Genomic DNA, 17,974 nt, shown 5'->3' with positions numbered 1-17,974 from the left:
ATATTTCTTATATATGTTTTTTTCTCTAATGTCGATTTGGTTTCATGTTAAATTCTTATTTGTGTTTTCTTCACGTTTATATCGTCCATATAATTAAATAAATAATTATGGTAAGGATTAAATATTTTGATGAAGATGCATTAGTCATAAAATATTAGCCGTCCACACAATGAATTAATGTGCAAATATTATTTTAGAACAAAAGAGAATCACGGTAAAATCAAATTGGTTAATGTTAAAAATAGTATATACTAAAAGAAAATAAACAAATGGATGTGCTAATTTAAGGATTTCAAGAGAAAATTGAATGGTGAAGAACGATTGTATTAGAAGGAGTTGTGTTGTATAAAAGGGTAAGCCAACATGCAACTCAAATCATCTCAAACAAATCTTCTTCCTCTAAGAGTGGATAAACAGCCTTAATTCATAAAATTACATAAGAGACTTTGAAGCCAATAAAATGGCTCCATTGACGATAATAGTGGTGTTTTTTCTCTGGGTAGGATCACTGCTTATGGTTCAAGGTGGAGATCCCACCATTAGTTTCGAGTGGAAGGTCACTTATGGCACTATATCTCCTTTGGGTGTTCCCGTAAAAGGTATTCTTATTAACGGGCAATTCCCTGGGCCAAATATGAACTCTACCACCAACAACAATGTTATAGTCAATGTGTTTAACAACCTTGATGAGCCATTCCTTTTGACATGGTAAACAAGAGTACTTTTTTTTCCCTTGATTATATTAGTGAAGAGTTGAGCTTAATTATATATATATATATATATATGGAAATGAATTTTGTTGCAGGAGTGGCGTGCAGCATAGGAAGAATCCTTGGCAAGATGGTGTGCTTGGAACCAACTGTCCTATCCCCCCCGGGACGAATTACACCTATAAATTCCAGGTGAAGGACCAAATTGGCAGCTTCATGTATTATCCAGTGACGGCTATGCATAAGGCGGTTGGTGGTTTCGGTGGCCTTCGTATTAACAGTCGTTTACTCATTCCTGTCCCCTATGCTGATCCAGCTGATGACTATACTATCATAGCAGGAGATTTTTCAACAAGGACACACCACCCTCAAGAAAATTCTTGAGAGCGGTCGCAACCTTGGTAGATGTGATGGTGTCCACATTAATGGAAAAGTTGCTAAAGGTGATGGTAGCGATGAACCTCTCTTCACCATGGAAGCAGGCAAAACCTACAAGTATAGGATTTGCAATGCGGGTATCAAGACATCTCTGAACGTCAGGTTCCAAGGCCACACCATGAAATTGGTTGAGATGGAAGGTTCCCACACAGTGCAAAATGACTATGAATCCCTTGATGTTCATGTTGGACAGTGCTTCGCTGTGCTTGTTACAGCCGACCAAGAACCAAAGGATTACTTTGTTGTGGCCTCTACCCGTTTTACCAAACGCGAGGTTACAGCAACTGGTGTCATCCGTTACACCAATGGCAAGGGCGCACCCTCACCTAAGTTGCCACCACCACCAGTTGGTTGGGCTTGGTCACTCAATCAATTCCGTACCTTCCGTTGGAACTTGACTGCCAGCGCTGCTAGGCCTAACCCTCAGGGCTCCTACAAATATGGTTCCGTTAACATTACCCGTACCATCAAGCTGGCCAACACTGCTCAAAAAGTAGATGGCAAGCTTCGATATGCTATTAATGGAGCCTCCTATGTCGAACCAACCACTCCACTAAAACTTGCAGAATACTACGGCGTAGCTGACAAGGTTTTCAAGTATGATACCATTTCTGATGACCCACCAGCTGAGATCACTAAAGTAACCATGGAACCTGTTGTCCTCAATTTGACACACAGAAACTTTATGGAAATCATCTTCGAGAATCGCGAAACAGCCATCCAGTCTTATCACCTGTGTGGCTATGCCTTCTTTGCTGTGGCGTAAGTATTTGGTCTTCAAATTCTTCTAGTATATAGTCATTACTTTCCGTTTAACTAAATTTCTATAATCATTTGTTGCAGTGTCGAGACTGGGCAATGGAGCCCTGAGAAGAGGAAGAACTACAATCTTCTTGATGCCGTGAGCAGACACACCATACAGGTTTTCCCCAAGTCCTGGGCAGCTATCCTATTGTCATTCGACAACTGTGGAATGTGGAACATCAGGTCAGAGGTATGGGACAGGCGTTACCTTGGGCAACAGCTTTATGTTAGTGTTGTTTCCCCTAACAAATCACTCAGGGACGAATACAACATGCCTGAGAGTGCACTAGTTTGCGGTGTTGTGGAAAGCATGCCAAGGCCACCACCAGCTTACACCTAGTTTAAAGCTTATATAAACCTGGAACCAGTTCTGCTTCAAATGCACATAAAACGGCCTTTGTTGTGACTAATGCTGACTTTTCCAATAAATTAATTTTCTTGATGTAATCATCATTCAGCGTACTATTTGTCATTCAATAATAAATTCTTTCATTTTTTCTATTTAATGTGTGTGTGAAATTTATTTTATTTTTTAAATGTAGTTATTTTCGTAAATAATATAAAAATATTAAAATAGGATATAATGAAAAATAATACAATCACAATCCAAATAGATAAATATGTAAAACTTACATAAATTAACGAATTATTAACAAATAAAAGTTAACTAATGTTTTTAACTGTTGAATTTATTATTTTATTTATCATGCAAGTAAAATTTCAATTAATCTAAATACCATCTTTATTAATATATATATTTAATGGTTCAAAATTTTACATTAAAAATATAGTTAAATATCTAAAATTTAATCAGAATTGAAATTATGATAGTTAAATATTAATCATACAAAAATAAATATTAAATAGAAAATTTGCTTAGTATTGGTAAGTTCACGATAACAAATGCTCTCCCAAGAAATCAAAGGCAAAGCCAGAAAATTTGTTTAGGGGACCGAAATTAAATTGTAATTTTTTACGATAGCAAAATTACAATTTCACAATTTTAATAGCCTATGTCTTTATAATTTTTATAAGGTTAAATCAAATTTTTATCATTTTAAAGGAGCCAACGTGCAATTTCATTTTTATTAATTTAAAATCTTAAAATATCTAAATAAAAAAATTTCAATTTTAGCTCACCCTTAATCCATCATACTTCAAATACAAACATAATCAAGCAAAATAATCATTAATGCATAAGTAGTGAGAACAGCCTTTATAACCAAAGCACTAGAATTTATATCATAGATGGGATAAAGGTTCTCAAAATATCAATTAAAATAAACATAATTCAAGTTAGAGTCTTCAAAATTACAACCCAAAAACATTAAAATAAAACAAATTTCATTTAGCAGATAGCTTCTGAAACTGAGGGTTGCAAATTCTTTGATGAGAATTGGAATCCCAATATTGTGGGGGTAAATTATTTCATCCCCACATGACAACTGAAACCCTAAGTTTATGGTGATTCTGGCACAGAAAAATCATCATACTAAGAAAAGAAAAAACATGATACTAATTGCAGTAGTGTCACCTGTAGTGCCAAGTCCTTTATACCACTCCCCCTTTTAGTTCAAGAGATTTTCCAAACCCCAACTGAAGCAGCTTGGCCAGGAGATCATTCCACAATGCTTTGACTCGTCGAACATTGGCTTGAAGTTGTTGAATGACCTTTTCTTGGGAGGCAATCTCAGCATCAAGATGTTGGAGATGAAATGTCTTCCTTTGTGCCAACTCCAACAGGCTGAGCCACAACATCAGGAACAGCTTCAGGGAGTGCAACCTGGTGTTTCCCTTCAAGCCACTTGTATGAATACTTCAACTCTATAGGCTTCCTTTCACATTTTTCAGTAGCCAATACAATTTCTGGATTTTGATTATAAAGAATCTGAAAAATTAAGTGAATGGAAAGAAAGACATAACTTGGGGTAAACAAAATTAGTATGTTTGATGATTTCCTGAAAAATAAGCTCTCCCAAGTCAAGTTGAATCACATCACAAATCTTCCTAAGCAGAGTAACAATCTTCTTTGTAACTGTATTCCTTTGGCTATTAGGAATCCAGTTTCTGGTTGCAATAGCAAACAGGCCAGCATAAGTGGGCTCTAGAGTAGAAGCTTGTGGCTCAGTTGCTTAGGGCAAGGTAAGGTGAACTCCATTGGTGATGGTTTTGACCATTGTACCATAAAATTCATCTAGCTTGACATCTATCAAGCATGAGTGAAGCAATAGCTCCCAAATTTGTGTAGGGCCAAAAATTATACCATCTTCCTCGAATATAAGCTTTGTGGAAGAGTTTGCTCGAAGACTTATTGACAGACTTGAGAAGATTGACATAAAACCCATAAACCCCCTCCTCGGCATATGGTTTTACAAAAGCAACAAATTGTAGCAAGTCATTCTACTCAATGAAGTGCTTCTTTGTACACAGCAAATATCTGTTGGTGCAGACGGTTGACAAAATTGTTTGCTCTTTCTTTTGCAGTAGAGTATCTTCTTCTTTGGAAGAGGGAACAGTAGTAAATTTCTTGGGAGAATCTTACCTTGCAGGAGCGGACTGAGGGATGTTTCGTCTCCTGGTTCTGTTATGAACCGAAACAGAAAGCAGAAAATAGAAAAGGAAGAAGAAAACAGAAAGTTGGTCTATTCATTAATTGTTTTAGTGATGCACACTATTTTGTGATGGTTTTTCTTATTAATGCATTATATGATTTTAATAATGAACAAAGTAATTAGAATTAAAACATGGCAGCAATGAAATTGTTGAAAGCTTGCGCATGACTTGAATATAAACAAAATATTTTATTTCATTAAATACATTTGGAACTCAAGCTTTTCTCACCCTCTCTCTCCCCATACACCAGAATTGGTTACAGATTTATAAGCTTATTTAAATTAACTGCTGAAAGGTGGAGGCCTTGGCATGCCTTGCACGATGCCGCAAGTCAATACACCTTCCGGCAAGTTGTACTCATCCTTGAGGGATCGGTTAGGGGAAATAACACTAGCATAAAGCTGTTGCCCAAGGTAATGCCTGTCCCATATCTCCGACCTCAGGTTCCACATCCCGCAGTTGTCGAATGTCAATAGGATTGCTGACCAGGAGTTGGGGAATACCTGTATGGTGTGTCTGCTCACGGCGTCGAGAAGATTGTAGTTCATCCTCTTCTCAGGGCTCCATTTCCCAATGTCCATGCTGCAACAAATCATTATACAACTTATTACTTCAACTCAGGCAATAAAATCACCACATGTATTTGTTACGTTAGAAGCTATACTTACCCCACGGCAAAGAATGAGTAGCCAGACAAGTGGTAAGACTGAATGGCGGTCTCGTGATTCTCGAAGATGATTTCCACAAAGTTTCTGTGTGTCATGTTGAGGACAATAGGTGCCAAAGTTACCTTAGTGTTGTCACTTGGTGGCACATCGGGAATGGTATCATACTTGAAAACCTTGTCGGCTACGCCGTAGTATTCTGCAAGTTTTAGTGGAGTGGTTGGTTCGACATAGGAGGCTCCATTAAGAGCATATCGGAGCTTGCCATCTACTCTTTGTGCAGTGTTGGCAAGCTTGATGGTGCGGGTAATGTTAATGGAACCATATTTGTAGGAGCCCTGAGGGTTAGGCCTAGCAGCGTTAGAAGTCAAGTTCCAACGGAAGGTACGGAATTGATTGAGTGACCAAGCCCAACCAACAGGTGGCGGTGGCAACTCGGATGAGGCAGCTCCCTTGCCATTCTTGTAACGGATGATGCCGGTTGCTGTAACCTCACGTCTGGTAAAACGGGTAGAGGCCACCACATAGTAATCCCTTGGTTCCTGGTTGGCAGTAACAAGCACACTGAAGCACTGTCCAACATGCACATCAAGGAGTCATAGTCATTCTGCATTGTGTGGGAACCTCCATCTCAACCAATTTCATGGTGTGGCCCTGGAACCTGACGTTCAGAGATGTCTTGATACCCGTATTGCAAATCCTGTACTTGTACGTTTTGCCTGCCTCCATCGTAAACAGAGGTTCATCCTTCCCATCACCTTTCGCAACTTTCCCATTAAGGTGGACACCGTCACATCTCCCAAGGTTGCGACCGCTATCAAGAATCTTCTTGAGGCCGGTGTGTCCCTTGTTGAAAAGTCTCCCACTAAGAGAGTATAGTCATCAGCCGGGTCGGCGTAGGGAACAGGGATGAGTAGACGGCTGTTAACATGGAGGCCACCGAAACCACCAACCGCCTTATGCATAGCCGTCACCGGATAGTACATGTAGCTGCCAATCTGATCCTTCACCTGGAATTTATAGGTGTAATTCTTCCCAGGGGGGATAGGACAGTTGGTTCCCAGAACACCATCTTGCCAAGAGTTCTTCCTATGTTGCACGCCGTCCCTGCAACAAATCCCATTTCCACAGATAATTAGCTCGACTCTTCACTAGCATAATCATATTAATGTAAAAAAGAAACTACTCTTGGTAGTCGCTTACCATGTTACAAGGAATGGCTCATCAAGGTTATTGAACACATTGACCACGATATTGTTGTTGGTGGTAGAGTTAAGATTTGGTCCCGGGAATTGCCCGTTAATAAGAATACCCCTTACTGGCACTCCCAAGGGAGCAATGGTTCCATAGGTGACGTTCCATTCGAAAAAAAGGGTGGGATCTCCGCCCTGAACCATAAGCATTGATCCTGCCAAGAGAACTAACATCGATATTAATGTTAATCGAGCCATCTCTTTACCCTTTTTTTCCGACCACGTCTCCAATGTAATTTATTATACTGTTTATCCCCTCTAGAGGAAGAGGGAGATGATTTGCTTGAGTTGATTTTGAATTGCATGCATACCTCTCCTTTTATACCACACAATCCCCTCTTCCATTCTTCCATCTTAATCCCTTAGAAGAAGCTCATCCATTCATTTATTTCCTTGCTTTTAGCACTAATCCATTTTTGGTTTTACAATTTTGAATCATTGTTTTCTGTTATCACAAGGATTTGAATATTCACTCTATGGATGGCTAACCTTTTCTTTAGGAAAGTAGTTGCTTCTATGAAAAATACTTTAGTTTTTTCTGTTACCTTTTAGTTATTCTTTTATTATAAATATAGATAAACTATTGTAATTTTAAAAATAGAAATTGTATTAAAGTGAAACCAACCTTCTTATATGAAAACTTAAATTATGACACAAAAAATATTTTGAAAAAAATATAATTAGTTTTTTTTTTTTGCAAGGGTTTACGATACATGACAAATTCATTTGTAACATTATTTACAAGAGATTTTATAATAAATTAAATTTTGAACACTCAAAATGTGGAGAAATTATTTTATTAACTCTTTCCACCAAATTAGTCATGATCCATTTCAAATTACTTAACGAAATATTAACAATTTTTCCACATCACTCATGGCAACGAATATGACCATTGTTACAGTTGAAGTGAATACCGAGGGTGGATCGAACCACGAGCAACAATGACACAAATGTGAAGAAATCCATTATGGAGACCTTGCAGGATGTCGAGCAGTTTGCATATAACATTCTGATTTTCACTGGGGTCAGAAATTTCAATTTCGGGGCTGAATTCTCGAAATCGAACTAGTCCAAAAATCTTAAATCGAGACATTTACAAGATGAACATGAAATTAGAAATTAGAATTATTAAGGGATTAAATTAGATAAATTATTAAGTACAAGGACTAGATTGAAAGAACAGTAATTATTGATCAAAGACTAATTGTGAGGTGAATAAAATAAAGAGAATTGATTTAAGAATTAAACAAATTTGTCAGTGGTAATTATGCCAAGAACCTAAGTGCTTATTCTTAGTTAGTGGCTTGCGTTGATCCTTGCCATTCATTTCTATTGACCATTCTTTAAGCTCAATTGCAGCCATTAGATTAATGAGTAATTAGATTAATTATGTATATATGTGTGTGTGTGTGTGTGTGTGTGTGTGTGTGTGTTCAATTGGTGAGAGAAGCAAAAGAAAGAAAGAAATTCTTTAGGTTACTCTTCCATTATCGTCCATCAAATTACTAAGGAAGGTGAACTTTTCACTTGAATTTGTTAAAATCTTAGTTTGTGATACTTTGATGAACATAGCCTAAGCATTAGAGAACTTAGAGAATGAAAACTTGAATCCATGAATATCTAGTGTTAAGCTTCAACTTTGTGGAAAACATGCTAGAAATGAAGTGGGATGTGTAGAAACAAGACTTAATTAAACATAGATAATATAGCCATTGATGAGTTCTTGAGAGCTTGAATGAGATTGTTGAGAACTTTGGACAAAAATGGTGTTTTATTGATAGTTTGAGGCCTTAGAGTATAGTTATAAAGCTGAATTAATTCGAGCGGGAAAATTTTGAGATATACGAAAATCGGACATTAGGATATAAAAAGACAATTTATACCATTTAAACATGTCATCTTATTTCTCAAATCATCCTAAGACTTACAAAATCTGTTATAACTTAAGCATAAGTCACATAATACTTATATTTTAGTCCCTATTAATCAATTTCAATCATATACCACTACGTATCTTAGACACATGATACACTTATTAATCGATTTCAAATTCAATGGTGATTACGCAAATTAGTATATTGAAGTACCTAATAACCCAACAAAGAATTAAAGTAAGTGATGTGTCCTAACGCTCATTACACCGGAATACTAAAATATATACCCATATGAAAATCATCACAGCCATTATTGCCATCAAAGTCAACTAAGCTATAACATGCCTTTTATGAGAACATTCATCAATATCAATTCATTAAACTTAGCTACTTAATGAGTTATGACACGAGATCACAAACCAAATTCATTATTCGTCCTTGGATTCTTGACGTTCCGGTCTTGTTTCTCAACTTTGTTCAAATAATTCAATTATTAGAACGAGCTAGTAGCATATTCAAACATAGCAGACTATTCAATTTCTTAATCATCCACAATTTGTCCATCTTCGTGCGAAGAGTGCCTTAAATTATGCTAGTCTCCAAGCAAAGTCATCTAGGGAGTGCTTGAATTTCAAATATTCCATGTAATTATTGGGAGATAAAATATAATAACCTTATTTTCAATAGGTTTATATGTCAAAAGGTCTATCCATATATTAAATTACACCCGATTAAATTCTTGGCATTAATTAAAATATTTAACGATGTTCAAATTGATTACATTGATCGTTAAAATAAATTGGTAGGCCAATTAGATGATGAGACGTGGTAGCTTATAGTTTAATCTAATATCTTTTCAAAAAATTTAAATTAAGCCATCGGTTTACCATTTCGACTAATTCGTCGGTTTAATTAAATAAAACATTAAGAAATAAAATATATATATTAAAAAGATAAAGAATCGGTTCAACCATCCGGTTCCAATGTCAACCGCCTAATGGCTTTCTCTAGATCGATATCCTTGTCGATTTTGGTCTAACCGTCCAATGACTAATCCAACCCAAATCAAGTTATTATTATTTTATATCAAATTTAATACTTCTAATATTTTTATTATTTTTATAGAGTTGTAATGTTTTTATAAAATTTTAAATATTTTAAATATATTTTATTAATTTTAGAATTTTTAAAATTTTATAAGTTTATACCAATTTTATTTTTTAATATTTAATAATATTTATATTTTGATAATTTTTTAATTTTTAATATTTTTATAGGAAAAATAATAGATTAATCTAGAAGCTATTACTATCTCTATCTATTGCTCCATCAATTTATTTTACGTGGCTTAATTGATTATTTTAATTAATGATAGGGACTTAATTAAGTACAAAATGTATACAATGACTTAATTTTTTTCATATTTTAAAGAGCCTTTTGACAAATAAATGTTTACAATTTGACATATCTAAATTTGAAATTTACAAAATAAATGAATAAAAAGAAACAAAAAGTTGAACCGCCATAGTAGAATGATTTATTTATATTGATGAAGATCAATGTTCAAAGCGAAGTATATCAACAAAAATATATAGATTATTTATTTTAAATTTCTTTGTTAATATAACTTAATTATTTATTTATATCAATTTTGAAAATATCAAAATAATTAGTAGTATAAACCATGCTTAAATCATTCATCTTTAAAATATTGTACAATTTTGAAAATATCTGTTTTTTTATATTGAAAATAACTTAAATGTGTGTATATTCGAGGGCAACACACGAAAATTAGTAACAATAAAGTGGTCCAAAAGCTTTTATTTCATTACATATTGTACAGAACTCAAGCTTTTCTCACCCTCTCTCTCCCCATACACCAGAATTGGATACAGATTTATAAGCTTATTTAAATTAACTGCTGAAAGGTGGAGGCCTTGGCATGCCTTGCACGATGCCGCAAGTCAATACACCTTCCGGCAAGTTGTACTCATCCTTGAGGGATCGGTTAGGGGAAATAACACTAGCATAAAGCTGTTGCCCAAGGTAATGCCTGTCCCATATCTCCGACCTCAGGTTCCACATCCCGCAGTTGTCGAATGTCAATAGGATTGCTGACCAGGAGTTGGGGAATACCTGTATGGTGTGTCTGCTCACGGCGTCGAGAAGATTGTAGTTCATCCTCTTCTCAGGGCTCCATTTCCCAATGTCCATGCTGCAACAAATCATTATACAACTTATTACTTCAACTCAGGCAATAAAATCACCACATGTATTTGTTACGTTAGAAGCTATACTTACCCCACGGCAAAGAATGAGTAGCCAGACAAGTGGTAAGACTGAATGGCGGTCTCGTGATTCTCGAAGATGATTTCCACAAAGTTTCTGTGTGTCATGTTGAGGACAATAGGTGCCAAAGTTACCTTAGTGTTGTCACTTGGTGGCTCATCGGGAATGGTATCATACTTGAAAACCTTGTCGGCTACGCCGTAGTATTCTGCAAGTTTTAGTGGAGTGGTTGGTTCGACATAGGAGGCTCCATTAAGAGCATATCGGAGCTTGCCATCTACTCTTTGTGCAGTGTTGGCAAGCTTGATGGTGCGGGTAATGTTAATGGAACCATATTTGTAGGAGCCCTGAGGGTTAGGCCTAGCAGCGTTAGAAGTCAAGTTCCAACGGAAGGTACGGAATTGATTGAGTGACCAAGCCCAACCAACAGGTGGTGGTGGCAACTCGGATGAGGCAGCTCCCTTGCCATTCTTGTAACGGATGATGCCGGTTGCTGTAACCTCACGTCTGGTAAAACGGGTAGAGGCCACCACATGGTAATCCCTTGGTTCCTGGTTGGCAGTAACAAGCACACTGAAGCACTGTCCAACATGAACATCAAGGGAGTCATAGTCATTCTGCATTGTGTGGGAACCCTCCATCTCAACCAATTTCATGGTGTGGCCCTGGAACCTGACGTTCAGAGATGTCTTGATACCCGTATTGCAAATCCTGTACTTGTACGTTTTGCCTGCCTCCATCGTAAACAGAGGTTCATCCTTCCCATCACCTTTCGCAACTTTCCCATTAAGGTGGACACCGTCACATCTCCCAAGGTTGCGACCGCTATCAAGAATCTTCTTGAGGCCGGTGTGTCCCTTGTTGAAAAAGTCTCCCACTAAGAGAGTATAGTCATCAGCCGGGTCGGCGTAGGGAACAGGGATGAGTAGACGGCTGTTAACACGGAGGCCACCGAAACCACCAACCGCCTTATGCATAGCCGTCACCGGATAGTACATGTAGCTGCCAATCTGATCCTTCACCTGGAATTTATAGGTGTAATTCTTCCCAGGGGGGATAGGACAGTTGGTTCCCAGAACACCATCTTGCCAAGAGTTCTTCCTATGTTGCACGCCGTCCCTGCAACAAATCCCATTTCCACAGATAATTAGCTCGACTCTTCACTAGCATAATCATATTAATGTAAAAAAGAAACTACTCTTGGTAGTCGCTTACCATGTTACAAGGAATGGCTCATCAAGGTTATTGAACACATTGACCACGATATTGTTGTTGGTGGTAGAGTTAAGATTTGGTCCCGGGAATTGCCCGTTAATAAGAATACCCTTTACTGGCACTCCCAAGGGAGCAATGGTTCCATAGGTGACGTTCCATTCGAAAAAAAGGGTGGGATCTCCGCCCTGAACCATAAGCATTGATCCTGCCAAGAGAACTAACATCGATATTAATGTTAATCGAGCCATCTCTTTACCCTTTTTTTCCGACCACGTCTCCAATGTAATTTATTATACTGTTTATCCCCTCTAGAGGAAGAGGGAGATGATTTGCTTGAGTTGATTTTGAATTGCATGCATACCTCTCCTTTTATACCACACAATCCCCTCTTCCATTCTTCCATCTTAATCCCTTAGAAGAAGCTCATCCATTCATTTATTTCCTTGCTTTTAGCACTAATCCATTTTTGGTTTTACAATTTTGAATCATTGTTTTCTGTTATCACAAGGATTTGAATATTCACTCTATGGATGGCTAACCTTTTCTTTAGGGAAATAATTATTTTATATATTTTTAAAATTTTAGATGTAGATAACTATAGTATATTTTTAATAGAAAGAGACCTTAACCTCTTTTATTCTACAATCATGATAACTACACTTTGATGTTAACTAAATTATACAGGTTTTATATATAATTAAATATTGAATATATATAAAAGGAAAATTAATTATTAGTTAAGAGGTTATGTGATATGACATATTACCACATTTAAAAAAAAAAGTCATATTGAAAATATACATTTCGATAAATAAAGAACCAAAAATATTTCACCAAAAAAAAAAGAACCAAAAATATTAAATGAGAGTAGCTAAATTCATTAAAAACACATAGTACAAAGTAGAGGTGTTCATGGGCCGGGCCGGGCCGGACTGGGTCCAAAAATTTTTTTGCCCCGCCTCCTAGGCCCAGGCCCGACCCGGCCCGAAATATGGGCCTGCAATTTTGTCCAGGCCCGACCCGAGAAAAAAATTCTAAGCTCGAGCCCGGCTCAGCCCGGCCCATTTTTTAATAAACACCAAAAAATTATTTTAAAAAATGGGCCTCGTTTTTTACCCAAACCCATATTTCGGGCGGACCGTCGAGCTGCCTCTAGTACAAAGTAGACCTAATTCAACCGAGTTCAAACTGAACCATTCTAAAATAATTATGCTCATTTCTCTACTCAAACCCGGATCAGATTAAAATACGAGTTTAATTTTCTTCCCAAACCAAATCCAAATAAGATTAAGAGAATAAAATAGTATTAGTACAAGATTGAATATCTCCTAAAATCAGTTTGAAATTTAATGTAATACACTAAAATTTAATATAATTTACTAAATATGAAATAGAAGAAAATCTTAATTATCATATTGTTGGCAATGAAAATATTTACACATATTCATGAGTTGGGTCGGTTTAAGAATAGTATTAATACATTTTATGTTTGTTCAAACTTGATCCAATCTTAAAATATAGGTATAAAATTTTACCCAAATCAACTCGTATTTATTTATATTTAATATTTAATAAATTTATGTAATTTTTCATTTATTTAAATTTTATATATAGGCATCTTAAATTTTGTTAATGTTTACATTATAATATTATATATTACAATAATTTTAATTTTAATTTTAATTTATAAATTACATAATATATTAAAATTAACTAAATCAGGCTCAAGTTTAAACATTCAAGACTCAACTAGAGCCCTATTTCAACAAAAAAAAATCTTTAAACTTGATCGAATAAATCAACTCGTGAATAAATCTATACTACTTCTTATCCAAACAAGCAAACAAAAAACACATCATCTTCCTAACGTTGGGTGCTCATTATTGTAGAACCCTAAATGTCATGCTATCCTGGCTGGTCCTACCTCATCCCCCTTATATCTTTTAATTTTGATTTTATTTTTTAAAATATATATAATTTAAGTTGGTCCAGTAAAAAAATTTCCACCTAAAATTCGATTGAAATAAAATATGTAACTTAAATCTTGTATAAACCCATTTTTCGAACTTTATTCTTTTATAATATTTTTAGTTTAAACTATACTTTCGAGTTTAAACGGATAGTTCAATTCTTAAATTGATGAAACAGAAAGATTTTATATGAAAAGGAAAACTAAATTCACTGAATTATTAGTAAATTTTTATTGAAGTCATTGGGTTATTAAATCATTGTTATATGATCTTCTTTGTTCGCGTCGCTTGCACCAATTGAGAGTTATTCTTCCATTTCTCTTCTGCAGTTTATTTTTTCATGAAATAACTTTGAACATCATGAATTTGTCAACCAAAATCCAAACATTTTTCTTCTTTGATATCTGGCATTGAACGTCAAATCGACTTGGATCTAAGGTATATTATTTTATCACCGATGGATACTGATCCACAGTAATAATTGCTTGGAGCTCACTAGTCGGACTTTAAAAAAAACTTAATAGCTCAGTGACTTAAATAAAAACTTCTGAATAGTTTAATGACCATTTTGTAATTTTAAAGTTAAATGACTAAAACGTAAACTTAATAATAATTTAGTAGTCCTCGGTGTAGTTTACCCTATATGAAATATAAAGAATTTTTCTTTTCAATAAATAAATATACAACTCTACCATAATAAAACTCTTGAATTAGTGAGATCTATTAATCGAATCCCAACTAAGTAGAGAATTTAACAAATTCACATTCATAAGTTCTATATTATTATAAAAAGTGATTTTTTTATATTTTTATAAATCAATAAAAAAACTGAACTAAAATAACCAATTGAACAATTTTTTTATTTTTCTATTTTTTAATATTTAATATTTTATTTTTAATAATTTATTCAATTGAACCGAATAAACTAGTCGGACCAAGAACTGGTGGTCCGATCGATTCAACCCTTAATTTGGTTCTAAAAACCTTACACTAGGGATATAAATGAGACATTAGTGCTAGCAAGCTACTCAAGTTCGACTCAAAAAATCGAACTCGATTCGGTAATTATCGAGCCACTCAAACTCAAGCTTTCGATCATGTCGAATTCAAGCTTAATATTTGAACCGAACTACTCAAGAGCTTTCTCAAGCTTTTCATGTTTTTATATTATGAAATTGCATTATTTTCCTTAATATATGTTATTAACCCTAAAATTAATTATCGAGTTAAACTCGAGTTCAAACTTAAATACAGAAATTAGCAAATAAACTTAATTAAACTCTAACTTAAATAACTCGATTATATCTTAAAACAAAGCAAATATTGGATAGAGCAGTTGCCAAATATTAAACTTGAAATTTTAAATCAAATTAAATTTTACTCGATTACACATTTGATTTTTAATTTTCAACCAACCCTAGTTTGGACTTAAAAGACTCGAAGAGAGTCGTGATCATGGTGAGTGGTGGCCAGCTAAGCAAAAGTATGGGCCCCACGTAAAGGCTGTCGGACGCCAAAATATCATCAATTCCCATTAGTTAAATGCTATTTTTGTATGTATATATTATTATATTATCTTCTTTCCCACTTTGAAAAAAATCCTGCACTCACTGGGTCTCTCTGTGTACTGTCTTCCCCTTTTCCATTTCTTGTAAACAAAGTCCATAACATTCGTCTCTCAGATCCTTTCCTCTTAGATCATCAAATCCATTCCTTTTTTTCACCAAAACATGAGGGAAATCATAAGCATTCATATAGGTCAAGCTGGTATTCAAGTCGGTAACTCATGTTGGGAGCTTTACTGCCTTGAACATGAAATCCAACCCGATGGAATGATGCCCAGGTTTTTATCTTCAAAACCCATTTTTTTTAGCAAAAAGATGCTAACTTTATGTTCTTTCATGACAGATTCTGAAGGGATAACAGTTGGTTTTCAATGTGTTTGTGACTTTGTTGCAGTGACACCTCTGTAGGTGTAGCAAATGATGCTTTCAACACTTTCTTTAGTGAAACTGGTTCAGGGAAACATGTTCCTAGAGCTGTGTTTGTGGATCTGGAACCTACTGTGATCGATGAAGTTAGGACTGGGACTTACCGACAACTTTTCCACCCTGAACAGCTTATTTCTGGCAAAGAAGATGCTGCCAATAACTTTGCCAGAGGCCATTATACAAGTACACTATAAACATCATCTGTGGTTCTTCTTTTTGTTGTTGTTCTTTTTGTTGGGTTACTTACAAAGATTGATGCTTGTCCTTTTTGCAGTTGGGAAGGAAATTGTGGATCTTTGCCTTGACCGTGTTAGGAAGTTAGCTGATAACTGCACTGGTTTACAAGGGTTTCTTGTGTTCAATGCTGTTGGTGGTGGAACTGGTTCTGGTCTGGGATCTTTGTTGTTAGAACGCTTGTCGGTGGATTATGGTAAAAAGTCAAAGCTTGGTTTCACCATCTACCCTTCACCACAGGTAACCATTTTAGCTTAAAAGCCTGCGGTAATATGCATTTGAGTTTGCTAGAACTATGCTTCATGTTTGGCCTTTGAAACCTTTTTGTGGTATGCAAGTTTACATTTTGGTTTTGTCTCTGTTAAACTCACAGGTCTCAACAGCTGTTGTGGAGCCTTACAACAGTGTTCTGTCTACTCATTCCCTTCTTGAGCACACTGATGTGGCTGTGCTCTTGGATAATGAAGCAATTTATGACATATGCCGTCGTTCCCTTGATATTGAGAGGCCAACTTACACTAACTTGAACCGTTTGATATCTCAAATCATATCATCCTTGACAACTTCTTTAAGGTTTGATGGAGCTATCAATGTGGATGTTACTGAGTTTCAAACCAATTTGGTTCCATACCCCCGTATCCATTTCATGCTCTCTTCATATGCACCTGTCATCTCAGCTGAGAAAGCATACCATGAACAATTGTCGATTCCCGAGATTACAAATGCTGTGTTTGAGCCTTCAAGCATGATGGCAAAATGTGACCCTAGGCATGGGAAGTACATGGCATGTTGCTTGATGTATCGGGGAGATGTTGTCCCCAAGGATGTTAATGCTGCTGTTGCTACCATCAAAACGAAGAGGACTGTGCAGTTCGTTGACTGGTAAGAGAATTTCATATGGAAGGATGGAAAACTCTGCTTCATTAGTTCACTAGCTAGGAAATTGCCCTTGCCATCATTATGATATGGGATTGGTTTATATAATAGTATATACCTAAGTATCTCATGCAGGAATATAGTAGCACAATGTATTTTAAGGATGTCCTTGTGTCTCCAATATATTCTTGCCCTTTCTCTGAAAAGTTTTTTTTTCGATTGGATGTGTAGGTGCCCTACTGGCTTCAAATGTGGTATTAACTATCAGCCTCCAACTGTTGTACCCGGAGGAGATCTCGCTAAGGTGCAGCGAGCTGTTTGCATGATAAGCAACAACACAGCAGTGGCTGAGGTGTTTGCACGCATTGACCACAAGTTCGATCTCATGTACTCGAAGAGAGCTTTCGTGCATTGGTATGTTGGTGAGGGCATGGAAGAAGGAGAGTTCTCTGAAGCTCGTGAGGATCTGGCTGCTCTCGAAAAAGATTATGAAGAAGTCGGAGCCGAAGGTGTAGAGGACGAAGAGGATGCCGAAGACTATTGATGTTCGTATGCTGAAATATTTACTTTTGAATATCAGCTGTGTGTTTAAGGGTATTCCTATCTTTTGTTCTTGTGTAGCACCGTCTTCCTGTGTGCCGTATGATTGTTAAATTGTGCCCATCATTTGCCTAAGGGCTTTTTATGCTATCAATGAAGTAATATTTATAGTTGTGTTTGTCATTTTTTGTTATAAATGTGTCTTCTATTTATGAAAGGTGTTCCATAAACAACATTTATGGTTGCTGTAAGATTGTCAAATTGTACCTATAATCTGTCTAGACCCTTTTTATGCCACCAATGAAGTTATATTCAGAGTTGTGTTGCACACCATTTTTGTTATAAATGTTTTCCTTGTTATTTATGAAAGGTGTAGTTTATAGGAGCAAAAATGGCCAAATCATTATTTTGCTTTATTTCATTGTATTAAGAGTTAAAATATATTTTGTTTTCACTCAGAAAATGGGTTACTTAAGTCCAAATTAATCTGTAGATGGAA

At 35.8% G+C, this 17,974-nt stretch overlaps 4 protein-coding genes across 4 annotated transcripts; 2 read left to right on the top strand and 2 right to left on the bottom strand.

Moving 5' to 3' along the window:
- Positions 1 to 392: 392 nt before the first annotated feature.
- LOC105783517 (L-ascorbate oxidase homolog) lies at positions 393 to 2,475 on the top strand. Its single transcript, XM_012609018.2, is given in 4 exon segments — positions 393 to 708; positions 806 to 1,054; positions 1,056 to 1,910; positions 1,992 to 2,475. Coding segments are annotated over 4 exon segments (1,653 nt in total). The 5' UTR covers positions 393 to 460; the 3' UTR covers positions 2,293 to 2,475.
- A 2,258-nt stretch (positions 2,476 to 4,733) lies between these two features.
- Positions 4,734 to 6,770, bottom strand: LOC105783516 (L-ascorbate oxidase homolog). The gene is given in 6 exon segments (XM_012609017.2): positions 4,734 to 5,147; positions 5,234 to 5,825; positions 5,828 to 5,857; positions 5,860 to 6,087; positions 6,090 to 6,337; positions 6,434 to 6,770. Coding segments are annotated over 6 exon segments (1,647 nt in total). The 5' UTR covers positions 6,682 to 6,770; the 3' UTR covers positions 4,734 to 4,846.
- A 3,381-nt stretch (positions 6,771 to 10,151) lies between these two features.
- LOC105783515 (L-ascorbate oxidase homolog) lies at positions 10,152 to 12,112 on the bottom strand. The gene is made up of 3 exons (XM_052625914.1): positions 11,865 to 12,112; positions 10,662 to 11,768; positions 10,152 to 10,575 (listed from the first exon to the last, which is right to left on the bottom strand). The coding sequence occupies exons 1-3, from the start codon at positions 12,110 to 12,112 to the stop codon at positions 10,275 to 10,277; spliced, it is 1,656 nt and encodes a 551-aa protein (XP_052481874.1). The 3' UTR covers positions 10,152 to 10,274.
- Positions 12,113 to 15,420: 3,308 nt separating this feature from the next.
- Positions 15,421 to 17,658, top strand: LOC105782720 (tubulin alpha-5 chain). The gene is made up of 5 exons (XM_012607653.2): positions 15,421 to 15,677; positions 15,794 to 16,008; positions 16,100 to 16,299; positions 16,433 to 16,941; positions 17,167 to 17,658. The coding sequence occupies exons 1-5, from the start codon at positions 15,565 to 15,567 to the stop codon at positions 17,477 to 17,479; spliced, it is 1,350 nt and encodes a 449-aa protein (XP_012463107.1). The 5' UTR covers positions 15,421 to 15,564; the 3' UTR covers positions 17,480 to 17,658.
- The last annotated feature ends 316 nt before the right edge of the window (positions 17,659 to 17,974 follow it).

The sequence above is a fragment of the Gossypium raimondii genome, chromosome 13 (genome assembly GCF_025698545.1).
Source record: "Gossypium raimondii isolate GPD5lz chromosome 13, ASM2569854v1, whole genome shotgun sequence".
Classification (NCBI taxonomy): domain Eukaryota; kingdom Viridiplantae; phylum Streptophyta; class Magnoliopsida; order Malvales; family Malvaceae; genus Gossypium; species Gossypium raimondii.
The sequence above is the reverse complement of the archived record's forward strand: the minus strand, read 5'-3'. Positions and strand labels throughout refer to the sequence as shown.

Excerpts from the sequence above, each read along its gene's own strand:
- LOC105783515 (XM_052625914.1), bottom strand. The coding sequence starts at position 12,112 with ATGGCTCGATTAACATTAATATCGATGTTAGTTCTCTTGGCAGGATCA. Across the intron at positions 11,769-11,864 it reads GAGCCATTCCTTGTAACATG|GGACGGCGTGCAACATAGGA; the intron begins GTAAGCGACTAC and ends GATTTGTTGCAG. Across the intron at positions 10,576-10,661 it reads TACTCATTCTTTGCCGTGGG|CATGGACATTGGGAAATGGA; the intron begins GTAAGTATAGCT and ends GATTTGTTGCAG.
- LOC105782720 (XM_012607653.2), top strand. The coding sequence starts at position 15,565 with ATGAGGGAAATCATAAGCATTCATATAGGTCAAGCTGGTATTCAAGTC. Across the intron at positions 16,300-16,432 it reads CCATCTACCCTTCACCACAG|GTCTCAACAGCTGTTGTGGA; the intron begins GTAACCATTTTA and ends TTAAACTCACAG. Across the intron at positions 16,942-17,166 it reads ACTGTGCAGTTCGTTGACTG|GTGCCCTACTGGCTTCAAAT; the intron begins GTAAGAGAATTT and ends TTGGATGTGTAG.